The 18,103-nt window shown below is 42.7% G+C and overlaps 1 protein-coding gene across 1 annotated transcript in view; it reads left to right on the top strand.

Annotated features, from left to right (window-relative positions):
* The window catches only part of Dennd1a (DENN domain containing 1A), a 490,889-nt gene that overhangs the window by 233,519 nt on the left and 239,267 nt on the right, over nucleotides 1-18,103 (top strand). Inside the window, 3 exon segments of the mRNA XM_021234065.2 lie at nucleotides 8,833-8,902; nucleotides 14,181-14,261; nucleotides 17,589-17,642. Of these exon segments, the coding sequence (XP_021089724.1) occupies nucleotides 8,833-8,902; nucleotides 14,181-14,261; nucleotides 17,589-17,642 (205 nt within the window).

Below are 18,103 nucleotides of genomic sequence, written 5' to 3'. Positions count from 1 at the left end.
GCCTTTTTTTTTTTCTTAAAGTATTTGAGAACTTTAGTTTCCCAAAGGCTTCTCTTATCCTTTGATATTGAAATCATTTCCTTTTGATGTAGCTGTTGTGTCACCATGCTTGTTTTTATCATGTTTCTCTTGGTTGTTGTCTGGGCTGGAGCTGCCAAGTCTTCATTTGTCAGCTCTGAGCAGGTGTCCAGTGTCTCTGCACTGGCTCTTGAGACCCAGGATCCTGAGTGCGGGTTGTGACATACTCCATGGACAGCTGGTGTTATCCCACTGCCAGTTACTCTGACAGATACTAGCAGAGGACCAGCGGTAGCTGCTAAGTCCCACAAGAAGGGCAGAGTGGGCCGGGTGGTGGTGGCGCACGCCTTTACTCTTATGAGGCAGAGGTAGGCAGATCTCTGAGTTCAAGACCAGCCTGGTCTACAAGAACGAGTTCCAGGACAGCCTCCAAAGCTACACAGAGAAATCTTGTCTTGGGGAAAGGAAAAGAAAAAGAAAAGGAGGGGGGGGAGGAGGAGGAGGAGGAGGGGGAGGAGGAGGAGGAGGAGGAGGAGGAGGAAGAAGAAGAAGAAGAGGAAGAGGAAGAGGAAGAGGAAGAAGAGGAAGAAGAGGAAGAAGAAGAGAAGGTGATCATCCTCTTGGTATGGTTCTGCTTTCTGACTCACTCTGCTTGACATAGGATGTGAGGTCTCCTATAGTATGCATGAGGAACCTTAGGCTAGAATACCAGGGCTCAAAAGGAAACTTCCCACAGCCAAGACCAGCAAGAGCAATAAGTAGAGAGGCTCAAGAGTGGGGTTTAAGCTCTGGACTGGGCACCTCCCATTGTATATCGGGTGTGCAGTCAGGTACTAGTTCTTCAACTAGAGCTGAATGTGGAGGTCACACATGCACGTATACAGTTGTTAACAGTAAAGGCTTTTGAACAACTGAAAGCAAAAAGTAATTTAAGATAAATATGAAATGAATGTCAGTGTTTCTGGCCAGGCTTGCCTGTATAGCACTGCATATGTGTCCTGCCATCCAGCAATGCTGCAAGAAGCACCTCACCTCAGATTCAGAACTTTTGTGTTGTGAATTTTAAAATTGTTTAAGCTGCTCCCATTTTGTACTGAATATCTGTGTGAAGCAGCTTTTTGTACAGTGATGTTCATAAAGTAAAAATATTGATCACTACATAATGAGACCCTGTCTCAGACAAGCAAACAACAACAAGAAAAAAGCTAAATCCTGAAAACCATTACTGATGCTCTCTCCGAGGCATTAATACTTAGTTAGGACTTAGTTTTTCATGTGGAAGCAAGCAAGCACAGCCATCTGATTAGTATGCACATTTGCTTTTACACTCAGTAAATGGTTGATTTACATGTTTACTGCAGAATAGTTAAGGGTTAATTTCTTTATGATTTATTCTTTGTAAGTGTTTTGTTTGTACACCTGTTTTGCACACTATTGTACCTAGGCAACATAAAAATTTCTTAGGCAAAAATTAGCTGTCATTGCTAATGCTTAAGAAATTTTGAGCGATGTAGTTGGTTACTTCTTTTTAAAATCTTTATTATTTTAAAATTATGTATAGGTGTAGGTATGAGTATGTGTATATGGGCATATCCACATGTGAATGCAGGTACTCACAGAGTCCAGGAGTGGCTGTCAGATCCTTTGGAACTAGAGTTACAGGTGGCTGTGAGCCACCCAACCTGACTAGTGAGAACTGAACTCAGGTCCTCTGGAAGAGCAGTGTTCCTAACCACTGGGCCATCTCTCCAGCCCTGGTAGCTTCTTGTATCAATGAGGTCTCCAAGTCTTTGAGAAACTGTTCTCAAGTTGCTGTGGCAGGAAGTATTAAAACTAAACTCACGTGAGGATGTTGGGCTCCTTTGTCTTCTCAGCATGATCCATACTACCCTGTTTTTTTTTTAATTGAACATTTGGGATTGCTTATTTATTAAGCATTTCATTTTGTCATATTAGTTTTGAAATAGGATTTCATATAAATGAGACTGGCCTTGAACTCTTTATCTGTCTGCCTCTACTGGGGTTATAGCCATACGCCACCACACACATATGAGTTTTTGTGGAAGGGGGGTTGTTAATATGAGAGTTTTAATACAAATTCCATATCACCTTAACCAGAATATGCGTTGCCATTAATTTATCCTGGCAAAATAATGTGTACAGAAAGCAAGAGAATTCCTCCCCCTGGTATTGCACCTCAGCAATTCACCAGGGACAGTGGGGAGCCTCTCGTCCACCTCTCTGCCCTCAGTCGTAACTCGCTTCTCCAGACGTGCAGTGTCCTGCCAGCCATTTTAACTTCATTTTATCTCCCTGTATAATATGCCCTGTATTTACTTGATAAAATTTACAATAAATTCCTTTTATTATTTTCTTCTAAACTAGAGCCAGAGTATTTTATTGATCTTTTTCAAGTTTTAGGGTTGACTGGATTATATTAGCTAAGATTTTCCTCTCAGGAAAAAGTCAGACACTGGTTCTCATAGAGCTGAGTGTACTGAGAAGTAGCTGCTGTCTCCTGGTTTTAAAGACTCACCCCAGGATGTGACTGCTTTTTCCGTGTCTCTGTAGCCCAGCCCTGCATGAGCTCTGGGCTTTGCCGTTGCCCTTGCTCCTGCCCTTGTTCTGAGAGCTGTTTCTCCATTGCACTGATGCGCTTGTTCTGAGAACTGTTTCTCCATTTCACTGGTCACTGTGCCTTTGCTTCCCGCCTTGCCAGCTCCCTTGGTCCCAGTTCATTCAGAACGTAGCCTCTGAGAAACAGAGGGGCTGGCACAGCTGCCACTCTGGGTGCCCACTCGCTGGTATGCTCATTACAGTGTACACTCCAGGTGTTTTTGATGGAAGAAGACACTGTTTTGTGTGTGTTGTTTTAAATACTAACAAACTTACAGAAAAAAATGGGAACTCAACACAAAGGGATGCTTTTTTCCTCCCGTTTGATACATATAGCAATATGATAATTCATAAAGGTAAATACTGTTGTGTGCATTAAAATTGTTTTCTTTTATAAAACTGCATCCAGTTATAAAAATGAAAAAGTTAATGAATCCTTTGGACAGTTCCTGTTCATGTTTTTAAGAAATCCGGTTCAGAATTAACTTTCCTTTGTTAATAGTGTCTTTGCTTCAGTCTGGCCCAGTTCCTCAGTGTTTCCTCCACCTCTATGGACAGGGCAGCTAGGCTCTTGTATTGGAGAATGGTCCCCTGTGTGGTTTACCTGATGCTTCCTTAAGATGAGGCTCTGCTTCCACACCAAAGGTGTAATAAAGTTGTGCTGTTTTCTGTGGCATTCTGTCTGGTGCCACACTATTCTGTTCTGTTATTTGATGAAGGTTGTAACTTCGGAGTTTTCCTTTCTGTTTCCCCTGTGATACATATTTTGATTGTGAAGACTTACTTTCAGACTGTGAGTTACCTCATCACTCAGCAAATATTCTGTGGTGATAGTTTGTTTATGATCTAACAAATAAAACTTGTGTGAAGATCATAGTGCAAAGCTAGCCACGCTAGTCAGCCATAGAGGCTAGGCAGTAAGTGGTGACACACACCGTTAATCCCACAGCCACACTGGTTAGCCATAGAAGCTGGGTGGTGGTGGTGCACGCCTTTAATTCCAGCAGCCACACTGTTAGCCATAGAAGCTGGGTGGTGGTGGTGCACGCCTTTAATCCAAGCACTAGAGAGGAATATAAGGCGTGTGGAGACAGCAGTGCAATGTCTGCAATCACACTAAGGACTGGATCATCCCTTTTGGTCTGAGCTTTGGTAGGGGTAGAACTCTCTGATCTTTCAGTTTTCTATCTGCCTTTGGGTTTTTATTATTTGTGCTTCATTAGTGTGTTTGTCATTTTTATCTGCCTAGACTCCATATAGTGTCTTATTATTATGTGCTTTGATGTTCAGATGGTCATGTTCTGCCAGTAGTATCTCCTTCTCACCAACTTCTCTGTCATGTTCTAACCCTGTGTTGAACCCTGCCTCAATCTTATGGCACAAAGCATTTCTTAGCTCTGACCTTGGAAGCTAGACATTTCTTCGGAAAACCCTATTCTTAGTAGAGAATGCTATTTATAAGTACACATCTAGGCACTGTGGATGCCCATTATAATTGAAGCATTTCTTCTCTGTCACTCAATCTAGAAACTGTGTGTGTGTGTGTGTAATCTGAATGTGCACATTTGTATTTTTATTTCTATCTCTTTAGCTATCTCTGTATTCCATTATTTCACGATTATATTCTGTCAGGATTCCTTCTTGTTTCTTTCCTAACCATATTTCTAATTCACACATCGGATATTAAGACCCTTGGTTTCTATTGCATGCTAAGTTACTTGATTACTTACTGTGTGTGTCACCTTCCTGCTCCACCTTCATTCCCACATGGCTGCGTTCCCTCACTCTATTTGGACTGATGATACTTGAGATAGAGCTGTCACCACCTCCTACCATAGACATCCTGCCCACCTCATCTGTTTGTATACTTTCTGACCACCCTGCACTCGGGCCCTCCTCTCATTGGTCCTGCTTCGGCCTGCTGCACTCACACCCTCCTCTCATTGGTCCTGCTCCCAGCCGCCTGCACTCGCGCCCTCCTCTCATTGGTCCTGCTCCCGGCCATCTGCCCTCTCGCCCTCCTCTCATTGGTCCTGCTTGGCTTTCTGCACCATTGTTGCTGCTGTCCTCACCTTCTCTCCATCCAGGGTCCTGTTTCGGCTTCCATTTTTTCTCTCAGGTGGTTGGCTAGATACAGACATGTAATCCTATCTCACATGCAACCCTTACAGGTGGCTATCCTAACTATGCATTTAGTGAAGCAGTCCAAACGTCTAACCTCGTTTAGACTCAGTTCCTGAGAACAGTTCTGGAGGGAGCAGCTCATCCAGCTGAAACATTGCAAAGTGTAAGGTTTTCGTGCGCCCTGTGCTGACACTCAGGCTAGCTGGTTTATGTCCGTACAGGCTATGGGTGCTGCACCATGGGGCCATTTAAGGATGATTGTGAAGTTGGCTGTTGTTAAATCAGTATCTAGAACCCAGGGCTGCACTGTTTCCATGGACCACTCTACTCATCAGGCCACATGGAGAGGTTTCTTTGGCACTACTTCAACTCTCTTTAAGGTTTTCTGTGGATTCCCACAAAACAGCACTTCCCCATTGACATGAGGACCAAGCTTCCTGAACTGTGAGAGGAATGTGGATCCAGGATGGTGGCTGTAAGGCAGGTCTCTGCTCTTTCCCTCTCTGATGATTCTGCGTTATTCCAACGGCCTGAAGTAACAGTGCTTGGGAAGGGTAGCTGGCTTCTCCCACCTAGACGCCCTCTCTTTTGTTTATTTCTTTTCTGGATTAGAGCTTCCTTGTCATTTTAGCTCTCTTTTGTTTATTTCTTTTCTGGACTAGAGCTTCCTTGTCATTTTAGCTCTCTTGTTTATTTCTTTTCTGGACTAGAGCTTCCTTGTCATTTTAGCTCTCTTTTGTTTATTTCTTTTCTGGACTAGAGCTTCCTTGTCATTTTAGCTCTCTTTTGTTTATTTCTTTTCTGGACTAGAACTTCCTTGTCATTTTAGTTCTCTTTTGTTTATTTCTTTTCTGGACTAGAGCTTCCTTGTCATTTTAGTTCTCTTTTGTTTATTTCTTTTCTGGACTAGAGCTTCCTTGTCATTTTAGTTCTGGCACTTATACTGAGCCCACTATACAGTGCTCTCCTACACGGAGAGGAAAGCACATCTGACCTAAGAGTTTGGGGCCCTGGAGGTGGGCAGGGAGGAGCTATCTGATAGAGTACTTGTTTCCTGTGTCATCTGGAAAGTGCTGTTTACTCACTGTTGACAGACATGCACAGGATGGAGTGGGCTCCATGTCTTCACCTGCAGCCTCCTGGTGGTGCAGCCAGGTGCAGGCTCTAATGAAGCAGGATGGGAAGTGCCAGCAGACAGAGCTCAGCTGTGAGCCAAGGTCTTCTAGCTGGGGAAGCCGGGGTGCTTTGAAGAAGACAGCTGTGGTTTAGTTTCAGAACCCTAGCACTGCCATCACTAGACATTCATCTGTCAGCACACAGGGGACAACATGTGGGGAACAGTTGTATCTGGTCAGGCCAGAAGGAGTGAGAAGTGCCTGACTTCATGAGTAACTAAGTACGGAACAATCCATGGCCAATGGTTCTGCCCACAGTAACCAAAGGAATTGTTTTGGTAAGACAGAAGCTGATAGAGTGAAGTGGGCTGGCTCTGTGGGCCAGACAGTCCTCATGAGCCAAATGAGGCTAAGGCTGCAGGCTCTGTCTGTAAGTTGACTAGTTTAGTATTCTCTATCTCTCCAAAGCCTGAGAAAAGCAGGCCGCCCTGCTGCACTGTTTCCTGTGTTCATTCACAAACGGAGCTGAGCTTTGCTTTCCCCTCATCTCCCTGCTTGCCCCTTTCCTCTTTTCTGACTTCCAGTTACTGGATTTACCTAGTGGTATTTTCTTTCAGGCTGGGTTTGTTTACAAAGAGTCCTCTAATCTGTATGGTTTTCTTGGGAGGGGGCTTTCTTGTTCGGCTCTAATGGCTCTTAGCTCATGAAGGTTTATTTAACAGAAGAGGAAGGGAGTATGTTATCTCTTGCCTAATCCCTCTTGAATGTTTACATTGCTCTGCCAGGGCTAGCTCTGTGGAGAGTGGCAGCAGCCATTTGCTCTGGAAGAGTCCATATGTGGCTGCCAGAGCTGATGGAAACATATTAACATAAGTGATAATCCTGTCATAGAAGTGAAAAGTTAAGTTGCTTATCAGTATATTCTGATAAGCTACTTAAATTGTACAGTAGCATGTTCTGCCTTCAGACAGACGTCACAGATAGGAGCTCGTGCACTTTATCTGTCCTTTCTATTACCTCTCACTTCATTTATTACTCTCAGTGGCCCAGCAGTGATCTGTACAGGGTGCTGATCCCCTCTCCTGGGCAGGGTATCACATCTGGACCCTGCCTTGGATCCAGGCCTATCAGTAACAAACACCATTTGTGTGGCACAATAGATGTGAACAGACCTGAGCAGCGAGCTTCACACATGCCTGTTCTTAGTAGTTTTGGGGAACTTTCCTAAGAGAGAACAGAGGAGCATTTAAAGTGGGGGCAGGGCATGCTTCTTGTAGTAGGGATAATTCTCCCTAACTTTTCCATGGCTCTAATGGCCCTTGCTGTCTGCTAGTCTTCATCTAGGGTGTGTGTGGTTCCCAATAAACTCTAAACTCAGAATACAGGGGCAAGTTCCCTTGTTGGCCTTGGGGCTGAGGACACAGTGAAGGAAGGTGAACTCCCTTCTCTGTGTAGTCAGTTGAGAAAACAATAATGCTGTTGAGTGCTATGCTGTAGCAGAGGACATTGTAACAGTAATGTATGCATGAGCACTATGGAAAAGAAGAAATTGGGACACAAAAGAAGGGAAAAAACGATTCAGAGAACTGGTCAAGAGAAGGGAGAGCCACAGAAGCCCTCCTGAGGAGCATGGGCTGTAGGAATGGGATGCCACTGCAGTGATTTAATGTGCTCTGTAGATTTGGATTGCTGGGGATGAGTCAGTTCATTTTATTCATTCACAATAATGAATATTATTTATTCATTAGTAACAGGTATCAGTGGGGGGAAACAAAAAGAGGGTGCTGGGATCACATCCCTCCACTGGGGAGCCTCCAGAACCACTTGTACCGCCCCACTTTGGGTACTCGGTATGGGGAGTGAGAGGACAGGGGCAGGGCTGGCCCGGCCACAATAACAAGACTACAGAAGGCACTAGTGGGTTATCTCTTGGGCCCGTGGGAGGGGAGAGCTCCCAGGGAGGGTCAGAGGCCCTGAGACCCTGGCCTCTGGCCTAAGCTCTTTCCTTTCCCTTTCATGGCTTTTCTCTTCACCTGGTTCCCCATGGAGCCTCCTGGCACTAGGTGTTGCACCAGCCTCCTTGTCCTTTGGTGCCTATGTTGGATGTGCTGGGTCTGGGCACCACCAGTGCCCTCTCAGATAAATGTCTATGTCCTTACTGCTGAGGGCACAGGATCCCCACAGACTTGCCACCCTCTAACCCCTAGGCCAACCTTCTTCACTCTGTCTTTTTGGTCATCAGAGGAGCTGAGTGTCAGGAAGGCAAGGGCTAGGGGGGAAGAAACCTCAGGTTGTGGATCATTGGCTGCCTGTGCAGCTTTGCCCTCTCTGACCAGGTCCATCCAGACTTCCATTTTTGATAAACCATTCTAACAGTCAATTTCAAGAGTGAGCTTTGCTGGCAGACAATTCTGTGAAATAAGAGAAGCAATGGTCAGGACCTGCTAGATGGCAGAGGGAACAGAGTTATCCATTTATGCTACAGCCCGTAAGCCACATGTGCAGTAGAGGCGGGAGGTCTGATGAACTAACATGATTGGTTTCGTTGTGCAGGGCATGTGGGACCCAGAGGCCAACAATGGGCATGCTGTGCAGCACTGTGTCCAATCACGAGACATGGAACAGGAGCTGTCCTAGAGAGTGTGGGCATGGTAGGAGAGGCCTAGCTTCTCAAACATGGTGCTTCACTGCACACTCTAGTTTGAATTTACTCTCTATGAATCTACTCTAGTTTTGAGGCACAAGAATAATTCATAATGGACATTTGGTGTTCTGCCTCACACAGCCATTATTTTATAACCCAGAAATAATTAATATTTAAGGAGTTTGGGTTTATATCAGTCATGGCTAGCACCTTCAGGATGTAGAGAAAACCTGAAATGTTTTGGTTTGAGCTAAACCTTCATTCTGGCTTTTGACTTGCAAGCTAACAATTCTTTTGTTTCTTTGTCTTCCTCAGCTACCTCCCCTGGTTCGAGGTGTTTTATAAGCTCCTTAACATCTTGGCAGATTACACAACGAAACAACAGGTATTTGACATTTTAAAAAATAATTATTTTAACAGGTAAATGTATTATGATTATGAAAGTAACATGTGCCTTTATTTTACTAAAACACTTATGAAAAAAGTAATGCATGCTCATCCTCGAACGGTTGGGAAATTAAAAAAATAGTGGAAGGGAAAAGAAAATGAAAATCACCTCTCACCTAATATGCCTTACCTCACCCAAAATAAATATTGCTAAAACTTGTAGTTGTTTCTTCATTGTTTTTTTTTTTTTTCTTTTGAGGTAAGGAAATAGTAACTATACTGCTCTTGCTCCCAGGGTTAATGTCAAATTTTCTCAACAACCCTGAAAGCACACTAAGTATTCAGTTATAATTTCTCAAAGCCATGCTTATGCCATGTTACAGATCACTTAACTAGCAGGTGACTTAACAGCTGCCACAATCCCCATCTTAATAAAGTTTTGTGGCACTTTTGTAGTAATTCTTATAAGGGTCTGAAAATTCCTTTAATAGTTCTGCTATACCTTAATTACCTTTGGGAGAAATGTGGTGCTAATCTCAGCACTCACCCATGGCAACAAAGGTTGTCTGGATCAGTATTTAAAACTTTTGTAGCCTGCCTATTTGGAAAGTATTGCCATAGAATCATTTCTTCAACACTATTGAAAATATCATTTAAGTGTTTTTTTTATGGCTAACATTATATCCTATACCTTTGCTCACCAAAACACTTTGTTGTTATGGGATCTTTTAATTATTTGAGATTTTTGTTTTCATTATTATTAGTACAAAGGATTGGAAATATGACTTGGTGGAAGGGTGCTTGCTATAGAAGCCGGAAAACCTTTATTTTAAACACCTAACAAAAATGTGAGGACCAGAAGCAAGAGGATTGCTACGGCATGGTGTCTACCAGCCTAGGTTCGGCTTCAGTAGCAGACCCTATTTCAAGAGTAGACGATAATGTTAGAGCAGGATACCCAATGTCTCCTCTGACTCCTGTGACTATGGTGTGTGTGCATGTGTGTACATGTGTAGTGACCTCGTCAGCGCTACAAGTGCAGGTGTGGTGGATATTTCATTACATACATGCACACACAAACACACATGTGACACATGCACATATAACCACCTACCACCTCACACAGAGACAGACACACGGGGGTAGGGGCATATGGAAAGAGGGAAACCGGTCACTCAAATCTTTGAATATAAAATATTTTCTTCAGTTTTCATTATTTCTCTAAGAACAAAGTCCTAGATAGACAGTTGTAAGCTTGGTGTGGTCATAAGTATTTATAAAACATTTGCCAAACTACTTTCCAAAAGAATTGCACCATTTTCTTAAAAAGCACTGTTGCAACACAATTGAGTCCTACATTGTCACTGATAACATTTGTTGAACTTGTCATTTATTTGATAAGTTAAAAATCTCACTATTACTAGCAAGTTGAATATTTGCTTGTGTACCTAACTTCTTGTGTTTTTCTTTTTGTAAAGGGCAACATTTCAAGCTAAAGTGACATAGCCTAATTGTTAAATGCCATAAGTATTTTCCCTTTTGATTTATCTATAGTATCCTAGCTCTGAAAATATCCTATTAAATAATTATAGTTCTGCATTACTGGGCTTAAAGGGTCACGAATCTGTATTTGTTTGTTTTAATTTTTTTCCATATGATTCTCATGATGTAGTCTTTTAGGAGGCCCTCAGTGGGTGCCTTGGTTACTCGGTGCTTTCTTTCTTGTTGTACCTCAAACCCTTTGTAATCCATGACAAACAGAAGACTGATTTACAGGGTTCCCTGAAACATATTTTGGGAAATGTTGTTTAGGGTGGGGGAATGGAAACTGAGTATACAGTGGATACATCTTTTCTTTGAGTGAGTTGTACTCAGTAGCAAATGTATTCCAGAGGTCACAACAGATGGCAGGAATGGTTCATAGAACTGGCTCCTCACTCATCACACTCAATGTGAAAGGAATTCTATCATAGAAGAGCTGGTGTCTTTGATGAATGAGGTATCAGGCTGCCTTGAAATCTGTTCATTGATTTCTGATGCACATTTAGCTTTGGTCAGACATTCAGGTTTCCACTCAATTTGAAAGGTATCTTTAATTTTAAAAAAAGTATGTAATATGTCTCTGAACTGGAGATGGACTCATGCTTTTGTACCCTACCTTTTAGTTTTTAAAAACAACAGTGCGCTTTTGAAATCTATCTGAAAATGCACGTACCCATAGTCCTAGCATTTGAGAGGCAGCCAAGAGGATCAGGAATTCAAAACCATCCTTAACTACAAATGGAGATTCAGGCAGCTAGTGTCTCACTTGCTGGTTAACTGAGTTTGAAACCAATCTAGGCTACATGAGGTGGTGTCTCAAAGAAATTAAGAAGGAAGGCAGGCAGGCAGGGAGAGAGGGACAGAGAGAGGGGGAGGAAGGAAGGAAGGAAGAAAGGAAGGAAGGAAGGAAGGAAGGAAGGAAGGAAGGAAGGAAACCTTGGAAAAGGAGGAATGCTATAAACTGAAAATAACCCTGTAGGATCAGTGCTTTTGTCCTTTGCTGAAGCCCCTGTCTTATGCTGTATGGGAAGCTGAGATCAGTCACATGGCTTACTTGACTCGAGTCTGTTCCTGACTTGGGTCCCTACAAAGTTTGTTCTGGCCAAAGGAACTATGACAATGCAGAGTAAGGACTCTGTTTACAACTGGTTTGTTCAAGAGATATTGATTGCCAGATTAGAACAGGATGAAAGGAAGGGAAATTTTAGTTGACAATATACCTGGTCAACACACATGAAGACATTAACTTGGATCTCTAGCACCCATATAGAAAACAGGCATAAGAGCTGTTGCATATAACCCAAGCACTCAGGAAGAGAGGCAGGCAGATCCCTGGAGCCCATTACATGCATGCACAAGAACACATACATGCATTGTATGCACATGGAAACCAAGACCCAAACAAGGCCAGTATATTTGTTCCCTAAAAACAGCCTTCTCCCATCCAGACATTATGGGATTGTTGGATGAGGCAAGCTTCTATTTGGAAAGGCATATGTGTGACCAGTGAGTCACCAAGTGTTGTAGCCTAAGGTGGTGCATGGAGATTTCTGTGTGGGTCCTGGCCCCAGTGTTATCAGACCCTGAATAGGACAGAAAGGGAATCTACAATAAAGGAATGACAAGAAACATGATCTGGGCAGCAGCCAAAGGAGATGAAGGTGTGTATGTGGGAGAGTGGAGTAGGTGTGATGTGAGACGTGGGAAACAGCAGAGCCTGCAGAGATTCAGACAGGAAGGGAACTAGCAGCAGTGACTCAGTGCTTGGTGCTAGAGCATGAGATAGGGGCAAGGCTTTTTACCTTTGTGCACTGTAGTTGCAGTAGCAAAGAGAAGGAACGGGAGTGACTTCTGTGTTGGACTGGGATTGGAAACGCCATTGTGAAGCTAAGACTTTAAGTGTGCGAAGAGAAACTAAGTTGAGCTGTGAAGTGCATGTGGTGACCTGTGTATGTGACACTTGATGGCTCTGACCACTGTTGTCAGCATTCCCAAGGAACAGCAAGCAAAAGCAGACATGGCTTCCAGACCTGGCTCTGTAAAGACAAGACTATTTCTAGGACTCATGTAGAAAAAGTGTAAGATGATGCTAAAATATCTTTTGTGCCACAACTTAAAGTATTCAAAGTATGATGGGGACAGGTACTCAAGGTACAAAAGTAAGGTAAAGGACCAAGAGGTTCCCAGTTATCTTAGTCTGGAGCATAAAGATAAATCCTGACAGCAAATAAATCCTATGCACTTGTAGGAAGATAAATAATAAACAGTTAGATTCAAAGCTTTAGGGATGGAATACTTACATAAAATGTCATGCTACAAGATGCTTTTTAAATGTTAGGGGAGGGCTTGCCTAATAGATCTGAGATGAAATAGTCAAGAGGTAAGAAAACATCCTCAATAAAGGACAAGCTGAGATTCATGAGAATCTGACAATGGAGACTCATTCTGCAAAATAGGTGGTCAAGGTTCTACAGATCTAGGAATCTCAAGAGTCAGCCCTGCTGAAGGCCATTCATGCTTCTAAACAGATTTGATTGCCATGAGGACATGTTCAGCACAGTTGGACGGGATTACATGGCAGTGCTGTGCTGTGGTGTATTTCCTGGTTGTGGTTATTAAATGTGGTTGTTTAGAGGAAGTGTGCGTGCGTCCATGTGCATGTCCGTGTGTGTGTGTGTGTGTGTGTGTGTGTGTGTGTGTGTGTGTGTGTGTGTGTGTATGTGTATGATGAGGTATAATGCTAACAACTCATTCTCAAACAGTCGAGGAAATTAAAGGGTCTTTGTTTCTAAAATTGTTCTGTAGGTGTGAGACTGTTTCAAAGCAAAACTAACCCTATCCACACACCTTCAAGTTCATGTGTCAGAACACATATTGCATCAGGCTTGTAAACTAAGTTCATCCCTTTCATCTCAGGCTCCCTGCCAGAGGCAGAGAGGGCTGCAGACACAGAAATCCTGCCTCCCTCCTGGGCTGTGCATCCTACTGTCTCATACAGGACTAGTACTTCACTCTTCAGACCTTCACACTTACTTCCTAAGTGGGTGGCTAGAAGGATCCCACAGGTAGGACATGGCTGCCTGTGTAAACTTAACTTTATTCTATTAGCACACAGAATCCCACAGGGTAGAAATGGCTTTTAAATCTTTTATGAGTGCTGTTGTTTTGAGCATCTTAAAGGCGAATCTGTTTTGAGTCGAATAATTTGTGCTGCTTTGTATGTTATTCAGCTGCTCAGTTTCCCTAATTAAAATGCGCGACTGCTGTCCTGTATCAAATGTGAACTTGCGTCATTTCTAACTTTCCATAATTGGAGACTACTACATGCACCCAGTGAACACTCAATAAAATTAATTGAGGGTAATGATGATGAAGACAAGATCCACAGTGTCATTATTATTTCTCCCAGCCACCCCCGCCCTGTAAGCTCAGATTGTTTGCATTTAGAAGTTGTTGCTATGGAATTGAAGGGATAGATGTGCTGAGAGCTTATGGTATATGATCCATAAAAGGTGGTCATGGTAGGTGTCTGACTGAATAGAAAATGTCAAACTTGGTGTGGGAGGATCTGCTTGGCTCTGGTGTTTGAGCCATAAGCAATGTCTTTTATCCAACACTACTTGAATATCAAACCTATTTCTGTCATGGGGCCAGTGTCTCCCACCTGTCTCTCTGTGCATCCAGACCTTACTGCAGGTTCAGCTTTTGTCACTTGGGCTTTTTCTTTCTTTCAGGAAAGTCAGTGGAATGAACTTCTTGAAACTCTGCACCGACTTCCCATCCCTGACCCCGGAGTGTCTGTTCATCTCAGTGTGGTAAGTGATGAAGAATGGTGGCCAGCCCAAGCAAGGATGCCTGTATTGACCTTCAGAGGGGATCAAAGCCACACTCTTAGCCTAAGCCCTGGGTTCAAGGCAGGCTGGGGCAGGAATTCTCCCTCTCTCTGAGAATCACTGAAGACTAGATGCTTCCCAAGTGAGCACTTATATTTTCAGTCAGAAATGCAAGGAATGGGATGGCTAGAGCTGTTAGCCTTGTTTCCCCATCTTTGGCCACCTGTGTTACTCTGTGTCACTGCTAAAGCCCATCCTGACCCCAATCTTCCACACTGCCTTTCCTGCTTGCTTGTTAAATTGTGCATCCTTCAGAACCAATTCTGATTCTGTTTCCTGAGAAATCCTCCGCTCACCTCACAGGCTGAATTAGGCCTTCTCTTTGGCCCTAATCCCATGGCATGTTCTTGGAGACTTAGTTCTATCCTATGGGAGTAAACTGGTTTCCAGTCTCCATCCTTTGACTACAGAGTGAGAGTTGTGAGCATAGGTCCTGGCCTACAGTGGTCATTGTTTCTTTGAGTTCTTTGAGGTACACCCTGCACATTGTACAGTATGCCAAGGTGGAAATCCCTCCCAGCCAGCTGCTGGGAGTCTCTGCTCCACTTGTCTATTCTGCTAGTGCTTGAAGGGACTTAAGTCAAGACCTCTAACTGCTCAGGGTCAGCTTCCTTATCTGTCAGATAGAACATCAGAAAGGGTGGATAGGATCTTTTCTATAATTCAGTCACTAAGTTATTTCATCTCTTAGATGGAAGCTGTCAAATTGCCCCTATCAGAATTCTGTGGTAGACATCCTTTGGCCATGTACCCACTGTCATACAGACCCATTTCCCTACCCTACAAGCCTAGTGGGTTAGAGAGTTTTCTCTTCCAGCTTCTCAAGAAGCAGATACAGTGCTGGGTTCAGGGATCTGGAAGGTGTCTGATTCCATTGGCAAACTAATGGGTTTTAATGGTATCAAAAGCCACAGTATTGCCAATACTGATAATAACAAATCTACTTTATGTTCCTAATTTATACTAACTATGCACTTCTGATGGTCAAAATTGTTCCCAATGTAGGTATTAACATTCTCATGCTGTGGAGGAAAGGTACACATGGAAAGTCTATGATTTAGAAATGATGGCCTAGCTTTTATAATGCTGAGCTGAAAGGAGGGAGGGAAGGAGGTGGGAAGTGGGAAAGAGGGAAGGAATTTTCTTATGGATGATTTGCTCATGGAGAGTAGGAACTGCCAGAAAAGATGAGCAAGTTTGCTTTAGAGCCAGTCATCACTGAAGCAGAGCAACCCTGCTCTCAGTCTTTTTTCCTAAACAGCTTGATCTTACTACTTGAGCCTGTAATAACATCCGACAGGTAGCTGTGAAGCAGCCTGGCTAGGTCACCAGTTGCCTGGGAGGAAGGGCCACTCCTTCTCCAAATGTCTGTGCAGGCAGCATGCTGTCAGGCTCAAGGACAAGCCAGCTCGAGGGTGGGAGAAACTTTTGGATGTGCAGCTGTTTCATTCCAGTGGATTCTAGGAATGTTTCTGACCTTCCTTGGTCTCCAGCATTTCATGGGCAATGGAGCAAGACAGAATCTCCAAGGACAGCCTGGGGACTAGTTGGTTTAGAGTTCTGCCAGCTCACTCTTTACAATCCATTGCATCTATAAAGGTTGATTCCCCCTTTTCGCTAGACAGTCTTCTTCCTAAAATGCATTTCTGTTTGAAGGGCTAGCATCTCATTTGTAATGGAAATCCTAAAATATTGGTGAAATGCCAAAGATGGGCTGTATTTATCCACTTTCCACAAGAGAATGTTCCTGTGTAGCTGATGTAGGTGATTAAGAAAATAGAAATACAAACTAGTAGTTTGAACGATAATAATTGTGTATTAAAATCCATTTGTTAAGCTGGGTGTGGTAGTATATGCCTGTAATCTCATCAATCTAGAAGCAGAGGCAGATGGATCAGTGCAAGGCCAAAAACAGTCTAGTCTGTATAGCAAGTTTCAGACCAACTAGAACTACATAGTGAAACCCTGTGTCCAAATAAATAAAATAGTAAGTAAATAAAGTACCATTTATTGTGTGCTAAATGCCTCATGTATGAAGTGCTTACTCAAACTCCTTTATGTTTTCGAATAAAAGCACTAACACAAGAGTGATAGAGCAGAAAGGGCCGGGGTGTGGCTAGTTACACTGCTCTGGGTCTATCCTAGTTCCTGCATATACTCATGGAATCATCTTAGACTATTTGCCTCTCTGAACATTAATTCATCTATTTGTAATATGGAGATAATATCTATTTTCAAACTTTATTGTGGCAATTAGAAGTGATGTTTGTAAAGTATTTAATGAAATGTTTTACATAAGCAGGTAGAGTGTCAGACAAGTGGCTCATTGTTGCCATCTTTGGCACACCTTGTCTCCAGACCTTTTATATTAGAAAGACTGTATAATTCATTTTTTAGAAACTTACTTACTCACCTATTACCAGGAGCAAGGGCTTGGGGGAGAGGTCATTATTTGAACTTAGGCCATGGCTGAGTTGAAGCTTTCTGTACTTAAGCTTCTCTGGCCTTTTACAATCCATCTTTAATTGTCCAGCATAAATCTCCTTCCAATTCCACTTACCATTGTCTTCTGAGCCTTTAAAACAGCAGAGGAGGTGGTATTAGTTCAGCCGGTTTTCATTTAACTTGGAGGTACAGGCTTGTTACAAATACGGAGATGCCTCATTACACATCTTTGAAGCCTTCCCCACCCAGGCTCCAGCTCTCTTCCGTTATAATCACACTGTAAGTCAGGAGCTCACCCTCCACTGGCTGCTGTCTGTATCATTTCAGATGGCGTTGCCTTTAGCTGGGACTGTCATGAACATCATAGGAGCAGATTTTGACTACAGTATTGATTGATGTGACCTCAGATGCTGGAGTGAAATTGCAGGATTGTTGGGGGCATCCTGTCACTTAGTGAGTGAATCTAGTGTTATTTGGTTTCTAAAAGTCCACTGCCTCATTGAACAATAAATTACAAAACTGGTCACTTCTGTGAGTTAAGAAATCTACAAATATCACATGGGAATTTAGACTTCAGCTTCTTTGAGTTTTTCATTCATGTCCCCCAAAGACATTCATCTCTCATGCTGATGAGTTAATGCTCCTAACTTGGTCTAACATTAGCCTAAAGAGCTATATTGTGGATGTTTACTACAAGAAAACACAGCTTCCTCATCTGAATAAGGGAGATGCTTCAGAAATTTACCTAAATTTGGAATCAAGTATCTTGAAAGAATATGCAGCTTGTGTTTTTTTCTTTTCCAGCATTCTTACTTCACTGTGCCTGATACCAGAGAGCTTCCCAGCATACCTGAGAATGTGAGTACGTGGAAAGGGGGCATGACACTTACTTGTTTACTGATCATGTTTTTAAAATAAAAGGGTATGTTTTCTAGTATAATTGTAGTAGATTGCTAAAAGAAATATAAAGAGAACAATGGATTATAAGTAGCAAAAGCAAATTGAAAATATCTACAGAGTTTAGACACAAGGAGAGGTGTTCTTCGTATTTCAAAAGTAATCACTTATTAACAGTTGATATTAATTCATTCCAGTCTTTTTAGGACATTTTTATGTAGCCAAAATCACCTATTAGAGCATGTTAGTATTTTCATTGTTAAGAAGCATTGTTGTCAACTGAATAATACTCCATTTGAGGAAACTTAGGTGTTCTTTCACAATAGAAGCTTAGATTCTCTCTTTGCTAAGATGAGATGTTCTTAGCAAAGAAATTCCCATGCAGATGTTTATTAGGGCAGGTGTGTGTAAGTACACTCACT

The sequence above is a fragment of the Mesocricetus auratus genome, unplaced genomic scaffold, assembly GCF_017639785.1.
Source record: "Mesocricetus auratus isolate SY011 unplaced genomic scaffold, BCM_Maur_2.0 Super-Scaffold_100047, whole genome shotgun sequence".
Lineage (NCBI taxonomy): Eukaryota > Metazoa > Chordata > Mammalia > Rodentia > Cricetidae > Mesocricetus > Mesocricetus auratus.
This window is presented reverse-complemented; position numbering and strand designations above follow the sequence as displayed.